This window comes from Onthophagus taurus, chromosome 6 (genome assembly GCF_036711975.1).
Source record: "Onthophagus taurus isolate NC chromosome 6, IU_Otau_3.0, whole genome shotgun sequence".
NCBI lineage: Eukaryota > Metazoa > Arthropoda > Insecta > Coleoptera > Scarabaeidae > Onthophagus > Onthophagus taurus.
The window spans coordinates 3,979,144-3,997,048 of NC_091971.1; the positions used below are offsets into that span (position 1 = coordinate 3,979,144).

Below are 17,905 nucleotides of genomic sequence, written 5' to 3' on the forward strand. Positions count from 1 at the left end.
ATGTCGCAGGCAAATGATTGTTTCAGGTAAATAGCTTTTTCCTATTCAGACACTATCTGCCTAGGCAAATAGTTTTATTCCATTTATTTCAGTCTAAATTCTCCTTTCCTAGGCAAATAGTATATGGCTAAAATATTTTCAGGAAAATAGCTCTTTAAACCAACCCAACCCCAGGAATGCTTTATTTCTTTAAGAGAGGCTTGCACTTCACAGTCACTGTTTTCTGGCAAGGGATGTCAAAATGCCAGTGCCAGCCTTCGAAATTTCAGTGCAGTACAAAAAAGTGTACTGGTTTCAAAAATGAGATGATGTGCAATAGTAGATGCCATTCCAGCAACAATTGTCAAAAGAAGTAAATTTTTGTATTTAGTAACTGTTATGCATTTTTTGAAATTGATACGCAAATAATTTTGACACTCATTAGTGACTTTAATTCCAGAAATGTAGGTTGATAACGATAGGAACTACTTTATTTTATTGTAATATAGAGTAGGTACCTGTACTCTATATTGCATTGTTGTATCGAAAATATGGTATTTGCCTAAAACAAGCTTAGACAGATACTATTTGTCTTGTCCAATAGTATTTGCCTAGACATTTAATGATAAAACTGTAACGAATTACTGTTTGCCTAGGCAGACAGTATCTGACTACCTGAAATAACCATTTGCCTACAACATATACAAAAGTATTACTGTTTTTTTAAATCTATTACAATAAAGACGTATTAAGTATACAGGGTCAGTCAAAAAGTTTAATGGAACACCTGTATATTATTACTTTGTATGTATTCTACTAGCTTCAAAGTATAAGATTTCCATTTTTATACGTACAATTACATTTGCGGTGCACCGTTTCGATCGAACTATTAAATTCCACTTAGGTTTCATCTTGCTCATCCTTTAACATTGGAACGTTCGATTCCTTGTCTAGCGCTGACCAAAGTCTTCTTTGAACGGAATTTGCCTTTGTTCCATTCACATCAAATTGTAATCGACGAATCATTTAGCTTCTTTATGGTTAAGTCGCTCATTTTAAGTCATTTGTGCTCTTGTTTCTTTCTTACTTTCTTAATCGTTATAATTTCTTTTTCACTGGTTTATTTATAATAAATAAAAGATACATAGAATAAGAAAGATGGAAACTATCAACCTTATACATAATAGAAAACGGGTAGAAACTGACATAGTTTCTTGTGTCTTGTGGATGTTGAGGGGAATCGACGTCCCGAATCCCTTCTAAATAAATAATTCAGATGCGTTGTATACATCCAGAAATAGAACCTTCGTAGGAAATAAGTAAGGAATAAAATATTATCAAGCTCTCAATTCCGTTCAATTTAAATGAAAACTTTTAATAATAACGAAAACTTAAAGGGTGGAATCGTAAAGTATCGGGGTAGTTCGCCGGCCTTAATAGTTTCCGCGAAGCAAATTAAACTCAAATAACTCCAGTTTTAAATTAACTATTAACGGGTGTAGTAAAATAACCGAGAATTTAACCTGAGAGAGCTCAGCGTACTCCCTTATCTCACCAATACTACTGCAAGCTCTCTATTTACGTTGAAACTTTAATTTATTTTGGCGCTGGAAGCGAACGCGATTTTCTTTGTATAAAGCTGTTGTTTTTATCTTTTAAGGGCGGATAATAACGACAAAATTGTTGACGTTACCCCGATTTTACGAAACTTTAAAAAGATTTAATAAAATTGTTTTATAGATGTCGTCAATCGTAAACCAATAAACCTACTTAAAGTTTTTGAAACAGACATAAATTCAATCGACTTTGAGAAGAATAAAAAAATTACAAATTCGATATTTTTAAAAGTTTTAAAATTGAACGAATGTATTATTAATTAACCTTTCCAATACAAATGCGCTGACATGTGGCTAAAATCCTAACTTTCTTTTAATTAAGATAAATTGTTATATTTATATTTTTATTGAACTAAAACTAGAACTAACACTAGACCTAGAACTAGAAAGTTCTAGAAAGAACTTTAGAAAGAACTAGTAGATATTTTCTAGTTCTAGGTCTAGTGTTAGTTCTAGTTTTATACTAGCACCATCTTTAGAACTAACACAAGTCCTAGAACTAGAATCATTCGGGTTTAGCCGTCTTGAGAGACGTGCGCCTAAACCCGAATGTTTCTAGTTCTAGATCTAGTGCTAGTTCTAGTTTTACACTACTATTATTACTAGAACTAACACTAGACCTGGAACTAGAATCATTCGGGTTTAGCCGCACTTCTCTCGAGACGGCTAAACCCGAACGATTCTAGGTCTAGTATTAATTCTAGTGTTAGTGTTAGTTCTTGTTTTAGTTGTTATTCGGTTAATTATTAACATTCAAAGGTTATTAGACGCTTATTACTAAATCCGCGTATATTTGAGCTTATGATGCAAATGGGGTTAAATTATATGGATTTAATACAAAAAAAGGAAATGAAGTTACAGTAACTGTGTAAGCGCGTATATTGGAAGAATAATGATCATCTAATGTTCTTGTCGATATAATAAACTAACGTTGAACACCGGAAACGGCTACGCAAGTTTCAAATCAATACAGTATGGACACACAAGTGCACTTTAATTAATGGACCAACAAAGTTCGATAACTATGGGACTCGAACAACATTAATGGAACGATGATTAGTGGTACGCAACCGGTAATTTTAAGAATCGTCAGTAAAGTTTCTCAACAATTCCCCAACAATAAGATAATTACAATACAAATTTTTCATATTTTCCGCCAATTTTTTGCGAAAACTCGTTAAAAAAGTTTTGTTGAAAATAAAACTTGATCAAACTTTTAACGACTCCCTGACCCAACTTTGACCTCCTGTTTAACTATTACGATAGCTTTTAGAGCTACAAAGCTCCAGGTTTCGCGATTAGTTATAATTAAGTAAGTTAAATTTAATTCCCGGAGAAGAGTCGTCGCGGTAAAAATTATCTTTTTCCGGCATCTCTTGAATCCAGGACTAATTACCCACGAAATCTCCCTTTCATTTCCCGCCAAGGAGAAAACCTTAATTTCCATCCTTCACGGGGACCCTCTTAAACATCTGCTCCTGTGTTTATTTTAATCCGTTAATTTAGTGGAAAGCCCACGGGTCATTTTTCATCGTCAACTCAACAACCGGAAAATTGTTTTTGTATCGACTTTTCCATTTCAAGAACCAAAAGACATTTTTTTTTTAAACAAAGATTTATTATAATCACCTAAACGTTACATTTCCTTTAAGCACAACGCCGAAAACAATAAAATAACGTCGTGTCAACATGAAAAAGAGACAAGTCGAGATGTTTTTTTGTTAGAAACTCACTCCCCTTCTTGATTCTCCACATGAGATCTGTCCTTTTTAGATTTTTTAGACAGATGAATATTTTAATTTTCCAACTCCCCTTTTTTCCTTTTCTGTCTTTTTATTTTCCACCCCCATGATTTTCGTCGAAGTGAAAAATCTAAACCCCTCATGGTCGATATTTAAACGCAATTTTCCCCAGCTCAGTAATGACTCTTTAATAGCCGTCATCTTTAATCATAAATTACTAGCAGAACCGAGAATAGAACAAAAAAAAACGTTAAGTCGCAATCCGAAAATAATTGTCTCGTTATTAACGATTTTTTAAATTTCTTTTTTAAACATAATTGTTTAGAATGGTCAGTTAATCACGCGTGGATTACGTTAATTATGATGTTTACGGCCGTGATTTATTTCAAACTCTGGTTAATTTGTTAAATTCGTTGACAGTGTCGTTGTTGTTGTGCAATTTAAATTTAGTTAATTAACCGAGATTAAATTAAATTTTTTTAATAAATAAAATTCATTTTAATTAATTCTTTTACTTCAAACGAATATCCTCATAAAGTACGTGGATTGTTTTCGAAATTAAACGAAACGAATTTTTAATCACACTTAATTAAGGATTACCTAGTTTCTCGAATCCAAATCCTTTATTTATTCAAAATTTAAGCACGGTCAATATTTAGTAAAGAATTTCCTTCATTATTTTCGAGTTTATTTCAAATATTTTCCAATTTAAAATCAAATATTATCAAATTAGTGTTAATTTTATGTCGAAATACACACTAAATTAGGTTCGGGGTAAAATGTAAAGGAAATTTGATGCCGAACAATGAATTTAATACAGATATCTAATAACAACATTTTTTTTTTGAGTTTTATCAAAACTGTGATATACTTTTTGCGTGAAAAAAGATCGCAGTGCGTTTTAGCAAATAGATCTCTGTGAGGATCAGTTTGTGTGATTTCAAATCCGTTTAATGTTCCACGCTTTGTATAAACCTGACGGATTAAAAGTGATACCAAAAAAATACGTAAAGCAAAAAAGAGCTATGTTTTTACACAAAACAAATCAAATTTCATTGTTTATTATTTGTAATCTAAGTAGAAATTAAATTAAATTTAATATTTTTATTCTCTTTGACAAGACGAAAATCGTCTTGTCAAATCCTTCTTAAATACTAACATTGTTATCGTTTAGTTCACTGAGGGAATGTTTTTAATCACATATTGCTGGGTTTGGTGCAATGTATAATTACATACATCTAATAAACAACTTTCGATTACAAAAGGAAATCATAAATCATTACATTTTTGAAAATTTTGGGTTGTTCAGAATTTCTCTTCAATTTAATTTCAACTGCAACGTACTCTTTATTATCATAAAAAATGAATATGATTACTAGGGCACGGAACTTTTGTAACAAACCGATACGATTTCCCCCCTCCACTGGTTCTCAGCAGAAAATTTCATACAAAAGTTGTTCTAAATTAAATTCTAAAACGATTTTCTCAATAAAAAATATATATATAAAAATTTTTTTGAGATTATGTTCTTAATTATTGATCAAATCAAAAATTTTTATTAACAATATTTGTTTAGAATTACTTCAGGAACAGTGTTTGTTAATACAATTTTTTGCTAACTTGAAATTTTAATTTCCCTCTGAATAGTATGCTATCAAAATTAATTATCTCAACAATTATTGTTTTTATTAAAAAATGTTTTAAATAAAATTTGTTTCAATTTCGATTTTGAATCAATTATCTTAATAAAAAATTTTTACATCTCTATTAATTAAGCATCTAATTATAATTATGTATAAAAACAGAAAAATTATTATTTTGAGGTTATCTCCTTAATTATTGATTAAATCAAAAAAAGTTGTTGGCAAAGTTTGTTTAGAATTGTTTCAGGAACAATTTTTGTTAACACAATTTTTTTCTAACTTGAAATTTTAATTTCCCACTGAACAGTGTGCTACAAAAATTAATATTTTTGAGGTTATATTCTTATTGTTGATTTAATCAAAAAATGTTGTTAACAAAATTGGTTTAGAATTACTTCAGGAACAGTGTTTGTTAATAAAATTTTTTGCTAACTTGAAATTTTAATTTCCCTCTGAATAGTATGCTATCAAAATTAATTATCTCAACAATTATTGTTTTTATTAAAAAATGTTTTAAATAAAATTTGTTTCAATTTCGATTTTGAATCAATTATCTTAATAAAAAATTTTTACATCTCTATTAATTAACCATCTAAGTGTAATTATGTATAAAAATAAAAAAATTATTATTTTGAGGTTATCTCCTTAATTATTGATTAAATCAAAAAAAGTTGTTGACAAAGTTTGTTTAGAATTGTTTCAGGAACAATTTTTGGTAACACAATTTTTTTCTAACTTGAAATTTTAATTTCCCACTGAACAGTGTGCTACAAAAATTAATATTTTTGAGGTTATATTCTTATTGTTGATTTAATCAAAAAATGTTGTTAACAAAATTGGTTTAGAATTACTTCAGGAACAGTGTTTGTTAATAAAAATTTTTGCTAACTTGAAATTTTAATTTCCCTCTGAATAGTATGCTATCAACATTAATTATCTCAACAATTATTGTTTTTATTAAAAAATGTTTTAAATAAAATTTGTTTCAACTTCGATTTTGAATCAATTATCTTAATAAAAAATTTTTACATCTCTATTAATTAAGCATCTAATTATAATTATGTATAAAAACAGAAAAATTATTATTTTGAGGTTATCTCCTTAATTATTGATTAAATCAAAAAAAGTTGTTGGCAAAGTTTGTTTAGAATTGTTTCAGGAACAATTTTTGTTAACACAATTTTTTTCTAACTTGAAATTTTAATTTCCCACTGAACAGTGTGCTACAAAAATTAATATTTTTGAGGTTATATTCTTATTGTTGATTTAATCAAAAAATGTTGTTAACAAAATTGGTTTAGAATTACTTCAGGAACAGTGTTTGTTAATAAAATTTTTTGCTAACTTGAAATTTTAATTTCCCTCTGAATAGTATGCTATCAAAATTAATTATCTCAACAATTATTGTTTTTATTAAAAAATGTTTTAAATAAAATTTGTTTCAATTTCGATTTTGAATCAATTATCTTAATAAAAAATTTTTACATCTCTATTAATTAAGCATCTAATTATAATTATGTATAAAAACAGAAAAATTATTATTTTGAGGTTATCTCCTTAATTATTGATTAAATCAAAAAAAGTTGTTGGCAAAGTTTGTTTAGAATTGTTTCAGGAACAATTTTTGTTAACACAATTTTTTTCTAACTTGAAATTTTAATTTCCCACTGAACAGTGTGCTACAAAAATTAATATTTTTGAGGTTATATTCTTATTGTTGATTTAATCAAAAAATGTTGTTAACAAAATTGGTTTAGAATTACTTCAGGAACAGTGTTTGTTAATAAAATTTTTTGCTAACTTGAAATTTTAATTTCCCTCTGAATAGTATGCTATCAAAATTAATTATCTCAACAATTATTGTTTTTATTAAAAAATGTTTTAAATAAAATTTGTTTCAATTTCGATTTTGAATCAATTATCTTAATAAAAAATTTTTACATCTCTATTAATTGACCATCTAAGTGTAATTATGTATAAAAATTTAAAAATTATTATTTTGAGGTTATCTCCTTAATTATTGATTAAATCAAAAAAAGTTGTTGACAAAGTTTGTTTAGAATTGTTTCAGGAACAATTTTTGGTAACACAATTTTTTTCTTACTTGAAATTTTAATTTCCCACTGAACAGTATGGTATTCTTTTAATCAAGATTTTCTGAGAACGAGTGGAGGGGGGAAATCGTTTTGTTACAAAAGTTCCGTGCCCTGATGATTACAAAATTGATTATGTCATCACCTAGGTCTAAAAAAAATTATTTTTTCTACCATTTTTGGAATTTTCAAGTTGATAAGACTTTCTGATCAATTCAATTTTAACTGGAACATACTCCTTATCGTCATCAAAATCAAATACAGAAAGAAAATTTATTATGACATCACATATTTCTTTGAAAAATTGATTTTTCTGGCATTTTTATAAATTTTAAGTGAGAAAGACTTTGTGATCAATTTAATTTCAACAACAACCTAGTTCTTATTATCATCAAAAACAAATATGGAAGGAAAATTATGTCATCATTTATTTCTTAGACAAATTGATTTTTCTGCCATTTTTGTAATTTTGAGGTTGATGTGAGTTTCTGAGCAATTTAATTTTAACTGCAATGTACAGGGTGGTTCAAATTCGATGTCCGAATAGGCTAACTCGGAAACTATAAGAGTTAGAAAAAAAGTAGCTTACATGTTATGATCTTGTTTTTCGAGAAACTGCTAATGCCGAAAACCTCATAGCGCTATCGTCTTTTGTTTTTCCGCTAGAGGCTAAAATTGAAAATATCGTAAAACCAGCAAGCGCAATTATCTTGGTTATTATTATAGCTGGAGTATTATAACTAAAACATTATATGGACACTTTTTTACAGAGAATTTTGATGACGTAGTCAAAAAAAATTTTTCGGTTTTAGATTTTGAGATATTATCACAATGTTCGTTTTTTTAAATGGAAACAACCACTGATTACTCGCTTATTAAATTCGTTATTTTTTTCTGATTACAAAAATATAGGGTTTGACAGGTCTATTTCTTATTGTTTTAGAATAAAGCTAAAAATTAACTTTTCTTTTAGTGTCTTCCAAGAAATTAAATTTACAGTTTCCTGTAAATTACGGTACTATAATTAAAAATTAAAAAAACATATTTCTGATATTTGAAACAAATATATTTGTTGAACTATTTAATTTATATATGTAATTATACAAACGTTGGAATAGATTGCATAATTTCACATTTTTATATTAATATTTAATATTATTATTAAATGACTTAATAAATTATTGATAGATGGCGCTCATATATATTTTTTAATTCAACCTAAACATAGCAACATTTGTTTGTATTCAAAAATTTTCTAAAAATCCTGTTTTTTCAGATGGATTACGAAAATTACGAAAAGTTTAACATGTTAGAATGTTACATATTAGAAAATAAAGTAAATTTTATATAAATTTTTAGTAGAATAATTTTTAGTTATAGTACCGTACTTTACAGGAAATTGTAAATTTAATTTCGTCGATGATACTAGATGGAAATTTTATAAAAAAAGTTTATTTTTAGCTTTATTCTAAAACAATAAGAAATAGACCTTTCGAACTCTATATTTTTGTAATTAGAAAAAAATAAAGAATTTAATAAGCGAATAATCGGTGGTTGTTTCCATTTAAAAAAATGAAAATTGTCATGATATCTCAAAATCTAAAACAAAAAAAATTTTTTTGTCTACATCATCAAATTCTCTGTAAAAAAGTGTCCATAATCTCTTAGTTATAGTCTTAGTTATAATACTCCGGCTATAATAATAACCAAGATAATTGCGTTTGCTGATTTTACGATATTTTCAATTTTAGCCTCTAGCGGAAAAACAAAAGACGATAGCGCTATGAGGTTTTCGGCATTAGCAGTTTCTCGAAAAACGAGATCATGACATGTAAGCTACTTTTTTTCTAACTCTTATAGCTTCCGAGTTAGCCTATTCGGACATCGAATTTGAACCACCCTGTACTCCTTCTCTCGCTACAATGACGCTATATCCAAAATTTAGTCTTAGCCTCCTTTATCTTTTGACTCCAACACTGCCGATCAAGAGCTCCTGTTGTGCGTCTTCGTGGCCTCCCACTTGGTCTCTTGTCTTGATTTCCGATTTCACATGACCAACTCATTACAGTTTTTGCAGCCTGACAAATTCTGAGATAGTCGTATCGCTTTTTCCATATGCCATTCTCCTTTATTCTACCAAAGGTTTTCCTCAGTATCTTTCCTATTCTTTACCTTTTCGATCATAATTCATGTCTCGCATCTATAACATAGTATAGGTCGATTGATGATTTTATAGAATCTAATGTTTGAGTGTCTATGTACGGTTTTGGAGCGAAAAAAAATTACTAGGGAAAAGCATTTTTTATTTATTTATTTCAAGAGCGATGTGGCTTCTCTTTCTTTAATATCGAAACCAGCGTGTTAATTAATTATAGTAAATTTCAATAATTCTTTCTTTGCAACGGAAATCCCAAAGACAAAATAACCCAAAATCTTTAAATGCAAATTAAACGTTGAAGTGTACTCACAGCTTTAATCTATCTAAATAGGGTGTAGAGTATCCCGTCGTCTTGATTACCACCAGATTGATTAAACGTGGAAAGTACTAGCGTTTCCCATTTAATCCAACGTTTCTTGTAGATTACGTTTCTGCATTAAGCATCTAATAACGCAAACTCTGACTTTAGTAGTGTTTTTATAATAGCTTGAACCTGAGTTATTTTGACGAACGAATCATTACCTAGTGTAGCATCCAGTTCAGGTAATATAATCCTGGTAGAGCTTACACTTAGGCATTGTAAAGTCAAAACGTTTAAGACGGGTTTTAGAAATGATCAATATTTTTGTTTCCCACTGAACAGTATGGTGGATTTCAATACAACTTAATTAATTCAAAACGTGTTAATTTCTAAGAACTACATTTAATTCTCCTTGAACTTATCTCTACAATAATTAACTAAAATCATCAACAGCTGTCGTAATCGCATATTTTAACTGCATGTTGTGCTGGTAATCCTGACATTCAGTTCCCATTTCTCCTTCGCGTACGCTTTAGTTGCGGCGAGGGCAGGGTGATGTCACAGGACAGCAAGGACTGCACGGACAAGGACGAGTGCCTCGATCTGCCGTGTCTAAACGGTGGCACGTGCATCAACCAGGAACCGAGGTTGCGATATCGGTGTATCTGTCCGGACGGCTTCTCCGGGGACAATTGCGAAGCCGAACAGCAAAGCAGGACGCTCAAACTCAGTATGGGTGCACTGGCAGCCATCCTGGTCTGTCTACTCATTATCCTAAGTGAGGATCATTACGGATAACTTTATTAACTCCACACAAATCTTAATCCTATTATTTTATGTACGCATGATGTAGAGTATAGTAACTAAGTTAGATGCGATTAATTAGATGCACGAATTAGTTTTTAATTTTCCATTCATTTTGATCGACGAAACGATCGATAATTTTTGTAAAAAATTGTCGATTAGCCTTAATATTCTCAGTGCCCGAGCAGCGCAGAGCGTGATTATAATCAACAAGTCATCATCAGGGGGGTGAGTAATAATTGTTTGCACGATTCTGTAGATGTCCCCAAGGTTCGAAATTAGTGGACGGAACCTGCGTCAATGACAACGAGTGCATGTGGATACCTTGTATAAACGGAGGTTTATGCAAAGATTACGAACCACCCATAAGGTACCTGTGTATGTGTCCAAATGGATATACAGGAACGCATTGTGAATTGGAACTTCCCGCATCAAGAGCTATCGTGGCATCGAACGATTTTATTATTGCCGTTGTTGCTTGTTTAACATCACTTCTTGGTAAGTTTATAATACACATTTTATTTTTCTTTTTTGCGATAAGGTTAAAATAAGATAAGGTTATGAAAAGATATCGTATTATAAACATTCACCTAATACAATGGTATCGTTTTCTGGAAAATGATCAAACATTAAATTTCAGGACTTCCACTCCGTATAGAATTACAAAAGCATCAGCACGTCCATCCCTCCTTTCACGGCCTAATTGAAATTCTAACAATGAAAGGCTCCTTGCCTGTTATTAATTTCCTATGGCCCTACATTATACCATCATAGTTCGTACATTTCAATCACAGCGATGACTTTAGAGAGCTTATTGAACCTGGATTCTTTGGCAAACCGCGTTCGACGCCCGGTAGTAAGCACACCCAGTTACCATAATTTCCCCGTTCGCAAAAGCTGTTTTAATTAGTTTAGTATCGCTCGTCGGCTAATTGTGGATGGACAAGAGAGGCTTTCTAGCTTTTCCATTGTGTACATCAGCTCGGTAAATCCGGGATTTGTTCAAGCTCGTTATTCACAATGCAAAGTCGATGTATAGGACAACCAGAAAGAGGATACACGTTCGATGAGATCAAGTTTAACGAAAGTCAGCCTCGAAGATTGATTAAAGTAAACGATGGGGGATTGTCGGGAGACGTGGATTGGATGGGTGGTCATATTTCGGAATTCGTGAAGCGGCGCTCTAATTGAACATAAATCGTCGCTTTTAAATGCAAATAATTTTCCAATTTGAATATTCATGAGCCCCACGAAAGATTATTCCTTGCATGAACGGTGGGATTGGCAAATCCCAACCCTCCATTCTGGTTTCCAACTCGCGAATTTTAATGCAACTCGCCCAATCCAATTATAACTCATCATATATTTATCACACCAGTTGATCTTGGAAATAAATAAAATTTTATTTTATTAAAACCTTATCTTAAATTACCAACACCTCGACATCAATTACAAAACATAAACACTCCTTAATAGTTTATTTTGCAAAATACACTTAACTCTCTACATTCTACAGCAATCAACGTGCCGGTCCAAAAGCATCATCATTATCTGAAATTAGGTAAAACCACAAACACTGCTTGATCCACCTCGAGCAAAATAATCGTTTGTTTAGTTAAGGGATAGTTTCTCGGTGCACAACAAAGAAAACTTGAAAGAGAACGTTAGGTTCTCGCTACTGTCGCACAGCTATGGCATGCAAATTTGCTAATTTTACATAAAATCTCCATACGGAGGGGTAACCTGGTACTAATACTAAATCTATGCGTCCCTTTTCTAGTCCTCGTTTTGGTCTTTGTCGTGTATAACCGGCGAAGGGAAGCCCACATTAAGTATCCAGGACCGGACGATGACGTCAGGGAGAATATCATTAACTATGATGATGAGGGAGGTGGTGAAGATGATATGACTGCGTTTGACATCACTCCGCTACAAATTCCAATAGGGGGACCTTTACCAGAATTAGCACCACCTAAAATTGGATGTAAGTAAAAATTTACTTTATTTTTTTATAACTCATTTAGATTACATATAAAATTGTTTATATGGATAGTATTTGTATATTTCCATATTGTAGACATTTTCTGATTTAATATCGAAATCGGTCAAGATATAAATAATAACACTTCTATAAGATGAACTTTAACTTATTTTACTCCATATCTAACTAATTTTTTATGTGTTAGTAAAGACTAGTAAAAGAAGTAATTTTAATATTTCTTAGACGTCCATGGATATCGTTGGAGATTTTAAAAATCGTTAGTAAATCTGACGAAATCTAGTAAATCGGGTCTTTCCTTGGCAGTATGTAATCGTTTGCCAGAAGAATTTGGCCTTCCACTAGAAGTATCTAGTCTTTTGTCAGCAGTATTTAGTGTTGTGCAAGTAGTATTCAGTCTTTGAAAGAACTGTCGTTAATCAGGAGGATACAGTATTCCATCAGCAGCAAATAATGTTCTGTTAGCAATATCTACTATTTTGCAAGCAGAATATAATCTTCTGTAAACAGTATCTAACTTCTGGAAGTAATATTTAATCTGCTGAAACAGTATCTAATCTTCTGCCAAAAGTATCTACTCTTCTGTTGACAGTATTTAGATCTAATATTCTGCGAAGATTTCTACAGGGTGAGTTATTAGTATCCCGGCGGTCGATAATTACTAAATCGTTTGAAAAACAGAAACTATTTTATACTAAAGTTGTTTGACTCATCACTTTCTATTACGTAAAATTATTTTCACTTATACAAAGTGTCCTGCAACAATTGTACAATACTGCATCAGCGTATTCTCTGATCGAAAACAGACAAGAAAAGTCTAATAAACATAGGTCCGAAAATAGACCAATTTCGAGATATTCAAAGTTTTAGTTTCATAAGCTGACCTATTGTAAACATCATTAATTCTAACGATTTAGATGCAGTAATTATATGATACCATGGTTACGATGGTTAAGATAAAGTTTAATAAATAATAAGATAATATTAAGTTAATTAATACAGTTCATTAATAATTTAACAAAACAAGTAACAAAGATTGTCGAAGAAAATCGTTCAACCAGCATAAAAACAACGAATATTTAACAAATTGGAAAAGATTCATGTCATAATAAATGTTCAATATGCGCACCATTTACTTCTAAACACAAACGGATACGTTTTCTAAATGAACTTCTAATGCGTTCAAAGATACCAGGAATTTGTTTTACTGTGTCAAATGCGTTACTAATTTTATTCTTCAAATCCTCCACATTTTGAACGTCTTCAGAATAAACAATTTGTTTTAAGTGTCCCCAAAACCAAAAATCTAACGGATTTAAATCTGGTGAACGAGGTGGCCCTCCTCGGCCAATCCACTTATTGCCAAATCTGTTATTTAAGTATGCTCGAGTAGCGCGTGCATAAAGTAGCAATCTTCTAGAATTTGTTGATGTAATTCATCAAATGCCTCTGTAAGGTCATTTTGTAAAAAATGTATGTAGGCATCGGCTGTCAATCTCGTTGGAAGAAAAAATGGACCTAATAACTGATCACCTATAACTCCAGCCCATACATTAACACTGAATCGCCACTGATGATGAGTTTCTAGTATTGCATGGGGATTTTCATCGCTCCAAACGTGCGCATTATGAATATTAAAAATTCCGCTTTGAGTAAATGTTGCTTCATCCGTAAATACAATGTTTATGGGAAAGTCGACGTTTACTACCTCTTCCTGTATGGCCCACCTACAAAAAATCTCTCTTTTTTCGCCATCATTTTCTCTTAGAGCTTGAACGATGTTGTAAGGGCCGATTTACATCAGACGAGCGAATGCTCATTCTATCCCCACTCTATCATATTCTTTTAGTGTAAACAGATGTAGAGCATTCTTTCGCTGTTCTGTCTGTGTTCTCAAAGATTCTAGGGAATATTCTAAGAATGTTCGATCGCTTGATGTAAACGACACTAGAGCGTGCGAACAATTGCTTAGAGCCTTCTTGCGTGTTCGGACGTGCTCGCTCATCGGAGCGGTCTCTTCAAAGCGTTCTTGTGTTCTAGCCGAATGAGCATTCGTTCGGCTGATCTAAACATCTATGTGCAAGAATTCTTATTCTTGATTCTCATTTTTGCTCGTTGATATTTTGGTGTAAACGCTAAAAACGCGCTTTCGTTTACACTAAAAGATCAAGAAAGAATGCTCTTGTTCTAGCTCTAGCTCTTTGTTCGTTTGGTTTAAATGCACCTTAATGATAAGGATAAAGCAACTGCTCCCTTAACCCCTTAACCTACAACTTACGTTCCAGAATTTTGGGCCGAAAACGTAAACAAGCTTGCGCAGCCTTTGAGCCATTCGCACAACTTGTGTAAGTACGATGATCGGGCCAATCGTAAATATTACGGGCATCGCTCGTGGTACGACGGTCCCGGTTTGTAATTTGCCCCACCACCCTCACCACAAATTGCACCGACAGGGCTCGTGATATATTCTTATTATGGTTGACGCATAATTATTGCGGCTTTTCTTCGGTTTTTTTTCTTGAAAAACATGTTCAAATATACCCTTTGTTTTAAAAACATGTTAAACATGTTTTTGTTAAATATTCTCATCGTTTTTCCGCAAATTAATTTAAAAAATAATTAAACAAAAAGCCGCAATAATTATGCATCAACCTAATATCTCTTCGTATTTCTCCCCTCCACTTGTTCTCAGTGGCGTCAAGTTATTCTTGGTCACATTCGCACGTCAAAATTTATTTTCACAAGATGTTTTGTGCTAAAAATTCTTCGACCGAAAGTGACAGTAGCGATAATATAAGTCCTGTTCGAAAAAAATGTATACGAGTTATTGATGATACTTCTGACGATGATCAACTACCAGAGCCATGGCTTTGGCAAGAAAGAAGAAATAGTCAAAAAATCTGGTACTATACGATGACTCCTGGTATAAGAGCGGCAGCCTTACATCAACTAGGAGGAAGTAGAAGACAGTTAGATGTATTCAATCTAATATTTGATGACGTATTCTGGGAAAATATTGTAACCGAAACTAACCGGTATGCAGATCAAATACGAACGAATTCACACAGAACACGACAAATCGACGACAGTTGGTTTCCTGTAGATTCTAACGAAATTAAAAGATATTTCGCGTTAACCATAATAATGGCACAGGTAAAAAACCAAGAATACAAATGAATTGGTCGAAGAGGGCTGTTATCGAAACGCCGATATTTAGAAAATCAATGCCTTTGAAAAGATATCTGCAAATTACAAGGTGTTTGCATTTCGCAAATAATAATCTGGTTGCCAATACAGATAAATTGAGCAAGATTAGACCTGTGATCAAGTTTTTAAACCAACAATTTAAAGAAGTATATATAATGAAAGAAGACATTGCTATTGATGAATCGCTTATGAAATTCAAGGGGTGCCTATCTTATAGGCAATTTAACCCATCAAAAAGGGCAAGGTTTGGCGTTAAATTTTATAAATTGTGTGAGTCCGATTCAGGCTATTGCTATGAATTTAAAATATATACAGGCCACGATAAAATAAACCGTGATGATAGCGCTTCGGAAAGTGTTGTGAAAGAGCTTTCTGAGTCAGTGTTGCACAGAGGTCACACTTTATACATAGATAACTGGTATTCTTCCCCAAAATTGTTTATGACATTATCTTTTAATTATAAAACAAATGTAATTGGCACAGTACGTGGAAATAGGAAGCATATGCCAAAAGATTTGTGTAATATAAAATTAAAAAGGGGGGAATATGCAATAAGAAGCTGCAACGGAATACTCGCTATAAAATGGAAAGATAAGCGAGATGTTTATATTATGACGACAAAACATGAAACAGTCGAAATGACTACACAAGGATTCAACCGTACTCCAAAACCAAATTGTATTAGAGAGTACAATAAGGGAATGAATGGAATTGATCTCCAAGACCAAATATTAGCTTGCTTTCCAGTAATGAGGAAATACATGAAAGGCTATAAAAATTTATAATAAAAATCTACAATGCGGTGAACGGTTGTTTTGTTAATGTTTTCTTGTGCAGAAATTCTTCTAATGCTGGTTCATGGACTCTTCTCAAAACTGCTTCTTCTAATTCCACCGGCCTTGTGTACTGTCTCTCCGTGGAATGGCTGTGAGTTACGCTTCCCGTTTCTTTTAATCTGAGAAATAGTCTGCTAAAGGTGTGACTATTAGGCAATCGTCTGTTCGGGAACCTTTGCGCGTAATGACGAGCTGCTAACGACGCATTTCCATCAGCTAGTCCGTAACAATACACCATATCCGCCATCTCTTCCTTGGAGTAATTAATAGGGGCCATACTTAATAGTTTTATTAAATTAAATAGTAAAATAATAATTTCGTGAAGTATTATTATTTTTTTTTGATTAGACAACTTATCGTAATCATAGTAACGACTTAATTATTATAAAAACAAATTTAAATTCATGATGTTAACAATATCAACTTATGAAACTAAATCTTTGAATATCTCGAAAATGGTCCATTTTCGGACCTATGTTTATTAGGCTTTTTTTGTTTATTTTTGATCATAGAATACGCTGATGCAGTTTTGTACAATCGTTGCGGGACACCTGTATAGGTGTTCCATTTAAGCGTAACGGAGAGTATGTAGATTTTTTTAAATAGAATGCTCTGTATATTTTATCATATTATGAATAGAATTACATTTTTTTATACAACCGTATATGTTACTAACTCATAACATTCATAGTTCCTGAGATATTCAATTGTTGAAACTTTACCGTTTCTCTCCTCATCAATAAGTTGAAACGAAAAATAACACGTTAAGATATGCAGCTAAAGTTTAGGATCATTTCGTTAAAACATCCTAATTACAAGAAACTTCCATCCCTCAACATGAAGGAACACCAGAAGACAACAGCTCGCGAGTTATCTTGAAAACATCCGTTCTAATTAACCAAGTAAAGTGAATTTTGTCACCAAGCATTAAGTTTCTCCATGCATTTCAAGTTTTCCATCAAGTTTTAGATCTAATTTCTCTATATATTTTTATTCTGTTTGTTTTAAAATTAATTTAAACAAACTACGTCTATTATTAATCTGTTATGTTAGTAACTGACATACCTCCATGGTCTAGTGGCTTTTATGCGGCTTCTATCGGAACAATTTCGAATTAGTTCCGGTTTGAAATCGGAATTGCGGTTCCATTTTGGCATTAGATTACAAATTGGATGAAACTTCAAAAACTACAATCTAAAGTTACTTTTAGTAAAATATAAATTGATATTTTTTTTACCCAAATTGAAACCGCACTAAATCGTGTTAAACGATAAATGACGTTGTGATTTATTACGCTCAAAATCACGAAAGATTGGTGATTGTGGATACGTTAAAATCGAATAGAGTTGTTTCAATCAATCAACAGGCGACAGCCGCTGATCACAACATGGGCGATGGTAAACAGGTTAGCGAACTTTCAAACCTTCCCCAACCGCCCATATTCGATGGTTATTGAATTAACGGCTAACTGCTTTCTCATGACAGCGTCGGTGCGGTTTTAATCGAATCTTGTCAGCTAGAAACTTT

At 31.9% G+C, this 17,905-nt stretch overlaps 1 protein-coding gene across 14 annotated transcripts in view; it reads left to right on the forward strand.

Moving 5' to 3' along the window:
• The window catches only part of LOC111414968 (neural cadherin), a 286,762-nt gene that overhangs the window by 254,640 nt on the left and 14,217 nt on the right, over window positions 1-17,905 (forward strand). For 10 of the 14 annotated variants that reach the window (XM_071197078.1, XM_071197080.1, XM_071197077.1 and 7 more), the window contains 2 exons: window positions 10,069-10,310; window positions 12,117-12,320. In XM_071197078.1, coding sequence (XP_071053179.1) covers window positions 10,069-10,310; window positions 12,117-12,320 — 446 coding nt within the window. Of the gene's footprint in view, window positions 1-10,068; window positions 10,311-10,595; window positions 10,835-12,116; window positions 12,321-17,905 lie in introns of all 14 variants that reach the window. The other 4 variants (XM_071197082.1, XM_071197084.1, XM_071197081.1 and 1 more) reach the window with 1 other exon arrangement.